At 36.3% G+C, this 9,130-nt stretch overlaps 1 protein-coding gene across 1 annotated transcript; it reads left to right on the forward strand.

The window, feature by feature from the left end:
• The first annotated feature begins 356 nt into the window (after positions 1-356).
• LOC131018118 (putative late blight resistance protein homolog R1A-10) lies at positions 357-6,900 on the forward strand. Its single transcript, XM_057946840.1, has 2 exons — positions 357-779; positions 4,687-6,900. The coding sequence occupies exons 1-2, from the start codon at positions 357-359 to the stop codon at positions 6,898-6,900; spliced, it is 2,637 nt and encodes an 878-aa protein (XP_057802823.1).
• Positions 6,901-9,130: the final 2,230 nt, after the last annotated feature.

Below are 9,130 nucleotides of genomic sequence, written 5' to 3' on the forward strand. Positions count from 1 at the left end.
TAGAAGTTATAGTTTTCATTTTCAAATTTCGTAACATATAGTCCTTATTTTCAAATTTTGTAACATATAATCCTCTTTTTAAAAACATTGAAAGTTAGGGTACTGTTTTAACAATTAGTTCCACGGTAAATTACGAAAGAAAGAATCCCATCCATAGTGGGTTTGATAACGTGTCCGCTACTAATAAATAATTTAATTTCGAAAATTCATAATCTGTTAATAATTAAGCGACAGCTCACTGCCGCGTTAATATAGTAGCCGACGACTAGATCACTAGTACACGTTATCCCCGGCGTCAATGTCTACAAAAACACATGAGTAGTCGCAGCAAATAGATAGAGGATATCAATTGAGAGATGGCGGATGCAGCAGTGGAGTTCCTGCTTAATAACCTCAAGGATCTTCTGGTTACCCACTCCCATCTAATCACCGACACCAGGAATCAGATCGAGTGTCTGGAGAAGGATCTTCGCCTCCTGAACGCCTTTCTCAAGGACTCGGTGAAGAAGCGGATAACTGATGAGACTACAAAAGTGCTGGTCCAGAACATTCGCGATGCCGTTTATGAGGTGGAAGATGTCATTGACGCCTTCATTACCAAGGTCATGGAGAGAAAGTCCGAGTCTGGAACTCTTATGTCTTTCATCAGTTCATTTAAGCCTTCTGTCGATCTCCACGGCATCGTCAGAAAGGTCGAGGAGGTCAGCAAGAAGGTCGAACGGGCAAGGAGTGAATTCGTCAACCTCAGAATCGATGAAGACAGATTTGAAACGCTTCAGGTTCCGCTCTTCATTAATCTGATGCATGCTTGCTTATATTAAAATAGATTCTCTATTGGGCCTTCTAGTAGGACATGCATCTCCTATTGCATTAATGAATGGTCAACATATGATAATACTAAGTAATGGATTTAGGATTTATGTAAGGAAAATATACACCCGAGCATTAAACAATCATAAAAATGCCACACAAATTAATATGCTATCTGCCTAAAATCTTAAATTGTAAATTGAAGTTTTGGTGGCTTTTCCTGACTTGCATATGGTACACAGGGCAAATGATGCATTTTAATTTAGGGTTAGTTCAATTTAACTGAAGACGTACAATTTAGGCCGAAATTGTAGTTACAACGCAATAAAAGAGACTCCTTTTATTTACTTATTTTTTTTGCATATTACTCCATCTGTCCACGTATTAAAGGCCTATTTCATGCTCGATACGAAAACTATGAAAGCTGATAAATGTATTGTAAGTGAAATATAAGGGAAGTTGACTAAAATGATAAATGTGTTGTGTGGCGGGCCCACTAGTAGTAAAGTATAGTAAATATAGAATATAAAAATGATAAAGGTATTGTAAGGTGGGTTCATTAGTTGCAAATGGTAGTAAATATAGAAAAAAAAATTAGAGTAAAAAAGTACAAAAAATATATTAGGCTTTTATTTGGTGGACAAAAATTTAAATACAAGTAGGCCTTTAGTTCGTGGACGGAATGAGTATAAATTTGCAAATTAGTCATCATTTCCATATTATATTGGGAAAAATATAGTTTATATCTTAAATATGGAACATTTAACAAAAATATCATGAATGATTGATAATTACAATAAAACACCCAAATTATTTGAAAACTAACAAAAGTGCTTCAAACTATTGATAATTTAAGTCCCCAAGGGGACATCAAGCGGTGCGAACTCCTGTCTACGAACAGTGAGGTCCAGGGATCAAACCCCATCGTTCCTCTTCCCCGAAAAGTTAAAAAAAAAACCTATTGATAATTTAAAAAATAAGAAAAAGACAATAACACTTTTTTGACAAGTTATTCTAAGCTAGCCAAAAGACTCAACATCCCATTTATTTTATTTTAAAATTAAAATTCAAATTTCACGTTGTAAGCCATGTCAGAAATCTTTTTTTTGTTAGTTTAACGCAAATTATTAATTGTAAAAAGTTAGTATAAAAAAATTAATAAAAATTGGTACTTAACCCATACCTTATTTACTCTGACTTTTCGCAGTTTCATTACTCTCAATACTAATTACTCTTCCGTCCACAATTTAATGTCCCACTTTATAGTTTGCGCGGAAATTAAAAAAGCTGAAAAAAGTGTTGTGGGTGTTGTGCGTGGGTCCACTGATAATAAAGTATAATAAATATAGAATATAAAAGTGATAAAGATGTTTTAAGGTGGATCCATATATTAGTGGCAAAAGGGTAGTAAATATAGGAAATGTAAAAAAGTACAAAAAGCATAATATGACTTAAGCCTTTAATTTATGGACAAAAATTTAAGGGCACAAAGTAAGACTTTAAATTGTGGACGGAGAGAGTATAATACTCCATTCGTCCGTGATCAACGTTTCCTTTTTGCATTTTAGCAAGTCCACAAAAAATATTCTCTTTCAATTTTTAAACACTACCACACAACACAAATGATTATAATGGAACCCAACCTTCACTTGTCCACCACACATTTTCAAACACTAACCTACAATAACACCTTTAAAGTGGGACCCTAATTTCACTCCCAATATAATTTATTAATGTGGGACCAAACTCCACTTTTCCACTACACACTTTTAAACACTAATCTTTAATATCACTTTTAGGGCGTGTTTGGTTTTGGGTAAGGGATTAGTCAGTATAGTTAGTAAACTAGACTATTAGCGTAGATAAATATGTGTTACTAATATTGATTGGTTATTTGCTATTATGGTTAATTAATCATGATTTTCGTTTGGTATCCATATTTCTAGATTAGATAAGCTTAAAAATAGACACAATTGCAGGGCCGTATTAATTATCCTGCGTAATCGAGAGGGGAGGCGGTATTAATTATTCTGCGTAATCCGAATTTTTAACTCAGGGCCTTTCACATATCACAGGGCCATCCACATAAGTGTTATAGAATACCAAACTCTTTACTACTCTGTATTAACTTAACTAATATGCTGTAAAACTCAAAACCAAACAGGCCCTTAATGCGGGATCCAAACTCCACACACAACGCCCTCATCGAACTTTTTTTAAAACTCGCACCAAGAAAAGTGGGGAACATTGATCGTGGACGGAGGGAGTTCTATTTTTACCACTTTCAATAATAATTATAAGTTTATAACACTTTTTCAATTTCATCTTAAAACTGGTGCTCCTCCCTCCTAGGAGGTTATTTGTGGGACGGAAGGATTATTATATATTTAAATGAATATATTAATTCGTTAGGTAAATGTATCAATTAATTACATTATCTTATTGAACTATTTGAATATATCTAAAACTCTTTTTAGAATCTTGAAAAAGATAGATATCCTATAAAATTTAACTATTTAACTAGATAGGTAAAAATAACAATAAGTCACTATATATTATGTAAATAAATAGCGTACATATAAAGTAAATTGTATATAAATATTAGCATACCTTGATATGTATATATTTGAAAATTTAGTATAAATGCTAAATTTATTTAAAAATATAGCAAAATATTTATTAATTTAGAGAGGCATTAATATATTGATAGATTTTTTTTTAAATATAGAGCATTTCTTAATTTTAGAAATTATAATTTTAAAAATCAAGTTATAATGTGTTAAAATAAATTAGAGATATTATTTAAATTAAATAAATGCATATATCTATTAATTCATCGTGATTGGTATTATCCTGAGTTTCCTTTTTGAGTTGTTCTCCTTCGCTTTTAAAGTTTTGTGCCCTTAGTCTGCGTCTTTGTTCTTTCAAGGGATCTTTTTTCTTTTTCATTTTTTAATAAATCTCAATTTAATAATAGAGATTCTAATAATGATCAATTTGAAGGCGATTCAACAATAAGTTCATATTGTAACAAGTTACTAAAGTATTCATAATTGTAATATTTTAATGATTATTAATTTATGATTTTATGGGACCTATGTATTTATAATATTCTCTAAAAAATTATTATTTTATTCAAAGATTGATCATTTTAACAAGTGACACAAGTTAGGACTAGAAAAATTTATTAGTTTATGGAGTTTATTAATTTGTTGAGTATTATTTCCAAAAGATTTTATTATAGTTGTAGAATCAAAATAAATTAAATTCTAATTAAAACAACTAAATATAATATACATTATATCTATATTTTTATTTTATTAAATATAATAAAATTGATTACGCGCATAACATACGCTCTTTCTGCTGGTGATAATAAAAACAAGATCCTTCCTCCGTCCACAATCAAAAAATGTTTCCTTTCCACTTTTAAACAATATCCCACAATACAAATAAATAATGTGGGACCCAAACTCCCCTCTCCAATCACACATTTTTGAACACTACCCCACAATAACACGTGTAATGTGGGACCCAAACTCCACCAACACTCAAACTTCATTTCTCCACAACACATTTTTAAACACTGCTCATTATAACACATTTAATGTGGGATCCAAACTCCACTCACAACACACTTATCTAACATTTCTTAAAACTCTCACCCAAAAAGTTGGGGAACATTGACGGTGAACGGAGGGAGTATTACATTATTGTCCTTAACTTAGATTAAAAAACAAGGACATAATAAGAAAATTGAATTTTGTAAAACAAGGCTAGCTCTATTATAAACTTATTATAGATATAGATTACAAAATGCTAGTTTTATATCTAGAGTTTTCTAATGTGCAAAACTTTTTAACACTTGTGAAACAGGTTCGTCTGCCAAGAGAGAAGGATGTGGTGGGATTCGCAGATGTGACTGATGAACTAATAAGTCGTTTGACTGAAGAAACCGACTACTTCGATATCATCTCTCTTATTGGTATGCTTGGCTTGGGAAAGACGACGCTGGCATGGAAGGTTATGAATGATCCAAAAGTCATCTTGCGGTACCCTACGCGTATATGGCTTTATATATCTCAAGAGTTTTCAGACAGGGAAATATTCGTAGCTATTCTGAAAGAGATGGATATTGTACCCGGTGATATAAATGAAAAGAGAGTCGAGGAATTAGCCAGGATGGTTGCCGCTGCACTCGAGGGAAAAAGTTTCCTCATTGTCATGGATGATGTATGGAGTCGGGCTGACTGGGACAGACTCCGCATTGCTCTGCCGCATGGCAATAAAAAGGGTAAAGTATTGATCACCAGTCGTATGGAGGATGTGGGCAGGTATGCTAGTAACCCAAGGGATCACCACGAGTTGCGTTTCTTCAAAGACGAAGAAAGTTGGGAGCTGCTCCGGTTAGAGGCACTCCACCAGAGGGAATGCCCTTCCGAGTTAACAAGTGTGGGGCAAATGATTGCAAAAGATTGCAAAGGATTGCCACTTGCAGTAGTAGTCATAGGAGGCATCCTTGCAACAATGTTTTCAGCTTCAAACTTAAATGCAACGATGAGAGATTGGGAGACGGTGTCCAGTCGGGTGAGCGCATATTTTAGTGATGACCCGGCTGATCGCATGAAGAAATTTATATCTCTGAGTTACGCAAACTTGCCTTATCACTTGCGCGCATGCTTCCTCTATTTGGGGATGTTCCCTGAAGACTATGAAATCCCAGCATCGAAATTGATCCGCATGTGGATTGGAGAAGGCTTCATACATCAAAACGATGATTATAGCTTGGAGGAGACTGCACAAAAGTACTTGGAGGAACTTATCAACAGAAACTTAGTCAGAATTGACAAGTTTAAGCCTAATGGCAAGGTTAAAACATGCAGGATTCATGATGCCTTACGTGATTTCTGTCGAATTGAAGCTGGAAGGGAAAATGAAAATTTTCTCCAAGAAATCAGGTATAAAGGAGGATTTACACCTCCAATTGATGATTTGGGTAAATATCGGCGCCTTTCTGTTCATTCCAATTGCTTGAATTTTATATCTTCAAAACCTTCTGGTCCTCGTGTCCGCTCATTCGTTTGTTTTCCCAAGTATGAATTTATATTGCCCTCCGAATACATTTCACACATCCTTGAAGCTTTCAAATTGCTCAGAGTGTTAGATGTTAAACCCATCAAATTTACCAGACTTAGCAGTAACATGTACAAATTGGTTCATTTGAGGTACATTGTCTTGTCGTTCAATTTGGACACTCTTCCTTCAGACTTCAGCCTGCTTTGGAACATACAGACGCTTATTGTTCACACGATGTCTCGTACACTGAAGGTTAAAGCAGATATATGGAAGATGAATCAGTTGAGGCATTTTAAGACTAATGCGTCAGCTACCTTGCCCAAGCCAAGTAAAAACATTAAACATAATGCAGAGCTTCAAACACTCGGCACAATTTCAGTGGAAAGTTGCACGGCCGCAATTCTCGTGCAAGCTTGTAACTTGAAGAAATTGGGCATTCGTGGACGACTAGCCTTCCTTATGGAAGGACAGGTTCAACCATTTGATAGGTTGGGGGAAATGAAATATATCGAAAAGCTGAAACTAATCAATGATGTATATCCTAGACCACCTTCTGTAGGCCAATTGGATGCCCTTCCTCATCCTTACCAGTTCCCATCTAACCTTAGGAGCCTTACACTAGTTGCTACTTTCCTCGATTGGAATTGCATGTCTACCCTTGGATTGCTACAGAAGCTCGAGGTGCTCAAACTGAAGGATAAGGCGTTTATGGGAAGTGACTGGGAGACAGTTGAAGGAGGCTTTCGGCAACTTGAATTCTTGCACATTGAAGAGACAGATTTAGCTGTTTGGAATGCTTCATCTCATCATTTTCCTAGACTCAGAAGCCTTGTGCTCAAGAACTGTGACAAGCTTCGGGGAATTCCAATTCCGATGGGTGACATAGCAAGTCTCCAAATGGTGGAGCTGTACAATAGTGTATCTGCAGTAGCCTCAGCCAGGGATATTCAGGATGCAAAAAAAGCCAGAGGCTGTTCATTCAAGCTCTCAATTTTTCCTCCTCTGAAAGATTAATCTTGATTTATCTCGACAGGTAAGTTACCTTCAGTCCAAGCAAATATTTTTAGATAATTCCGTAATAATCTTTAATCAGGTAGAATTTGCTAAAGTTTCTATTTAGCAATGTATTTTTTTTTTTTTCTAGTCTTTGACTCTTTGCCTTGATCACTTTTTCTTGAGTCTCTTCAGCATATGGCAGGCTTCTTAAGATGATATCTATATTTATAGCTAGAAATTTTCTCTCTCTCATATGTCAAAATTGATTGGTGTTTTCTATCCTAATGCAGTATACGTAACCTTTCTGTCTACATGAATTCTACGCTTTCAAGATTAATAGATTAATTAGACAACCAAAACGGGAAACTGCAATTTGTTCTCCAAACTGTAGTATTTTTTAGGGTAATTTGCCTCAAAATATACCAACTTTGACTCAATTCTTATTTTGTCTCTAACCTTTCAATCTTTGCCAAGAAATATATCACCTTTCAAATTGTAGCAAATCTTGACATTCCCATTTTCAAATTATTAGAAATCGACCCCTCAAGAATAGAAAATTGCAGAATAACCCCAACAAAATACAATCCATGACAAAATACCCTCATTATGATTTCTAAAACAGTTTAACAAATAATCAGGCCCAACATGCTTCCGTAACACTTCGAAATAAATCTTAAATTTAAACCAACATTATACCTTTGTCGACTGGTCTTCTTCAGGAGTCAGTCTTGTTGCGTTTTACGGCTCGTCTGCCCACCCGGCACGCACCAACTACACTCTCGCAAGAGATGGTTGCAACCCTTCTCCTTCACTAAGTGCCGACTCAATACTTTGTTGGAAAAATTAAAGAAGATATTTTTACTCAACCGGAATAGTTGGACAAAAACTAAGCGTTTATAGAGGAATTATATAATAATTAATTTATTTCATAAAATACTCCCCAAGGGAGGAGACTAACTTGTTTAGCTACTCATAGTAGCTAATACTTGTGTACATAAAAAAACTAAAACTAAAAACGAAAACTTTGAAAACAAAATTAAAAGATTACAAAGATAATTTAGAGAGAGAAAGTGCTTGTGAAAATGTGTTGTGATTTTCGGATGCCTTCTTCTCTCCAGAGCTTGAGTTTATATAGAGGTTTGATCCCCTCTATTATTGCTTGGTTGTTGGCCTCGGATTCTTTCTTCGTGGCCAGCTATCTTGAATGTGACCTCCACCTTCTTTTGTCGGCCATAATTGCCGACACTAGTTAGTGTCATCACATGGTGCTGGACCCTTACTTTATCGCTTTGTGATAATGCTGGTAGGGGCCGGCTGCTTTTCCCTTCCACTCACGTTTTGTCCTGGAGTGTTTTGTGAGTGGTCCTTCTGTCATTCCACCCACTTTTGTCGTTTCTTTTGTGGGTGCGATCCTTGCTGTGAATCACATGATTCACTTTGCTTTGTCGGCCACCTTACTTTTTTGGTGCCCGAGGTGTCCTTCCCTTTGGAGTCTGATGCTCATCATGTTCATCAGACCGGAACCTCCTTCTGTCAGGCTTCGGGAAGAATCCTTTGCCGAATTCTGGCTCCTTCTGCGATGAACATTGATCGCAGACTTTCTCAATCCAATGGCCCAGATGAGCCATGTTGCAAAATTTGCGACGAGTCTCCTGGCTCCCCGCTATCTTGTTTTCCCACAACATTTGCCGTTTCTTTTCGAAAGATTTTTCGGCAAAGGGGGTCGTAGTTCCTGTCATTGTGTTAACCAGGAACGTTCCCAGATCCGAGCTTTGGTAGAACTTGAATCTGGACTTCATTTTGTCCATCTCTGTGAGACAGACCCATAGGCCCCATGCTTGTCTAGTGGAGATTTGCTCCTCCTTGAATGTTGAGACGATTGCGGCCTGAAAATCGGGAACTTTGATCCGGTTCAGGGCTCCCGTATCAGGTCTTCGAAGCTTGATGAAGTGGAAAGCTTCACGAATCCCTTTTCCAACTGGCTCTAGCGCTGCACTGAAAAAGTACAACTCCAGAACATCTCCCCGTTTTAGGGACTCGTTGTTCTCCCATGCATCAAACACCGTCTTTTGGATCCATTTAGGTAGACCCTTGATTTCGGTGAAGGCTGGAGAGGTGGTATAAACTGAGGCCAACGCCCCAAACTCATACTCCATCCGTCCCAATATTCAAGTCCCGTATTCCTTTTTGAGCCGTCCCATGTAACAAGTCCCCTTTCCTTTTTTGGCAATAATTAGGACTCAATTAA

This window comes from Salvia miltiorrhiza, chromosome 3 (assembly GCF_028751815.1).
Source record: "Salvia miltiorrhiza cultivar Shanhuang (shh) chromosome 3, IMPLAD_Smil_shh, whole genome shotgun sequence".
Classification (NCBI taxonomy): domain Eukaryota; kingdom Viridiplantae; phylum Streptophyta; class Magnoliopsida; order Lamiales; family Lamiaceae; genus Salvia; species Salvia miltiorrhiza.

What these genes read in the sequence shown, in the direction of transcription:
- LOC131018118 (XM_057946840.1), top strand. Translation starts at nt 357, where the DNA reads ATGGCGGATGCAGCAGTGGAGTTCCTGCTTAATAACCTCAAGGATCTT. An exon ending in ACAGATTTGAAACGCTTCAG is followed by an intron (nt 780 to 4,686) that starts GTTCCGCTCTTC and finishes CTTGTGAAACAG; the next exon opens with GTTCGTCTGCCAAGAGAGAA.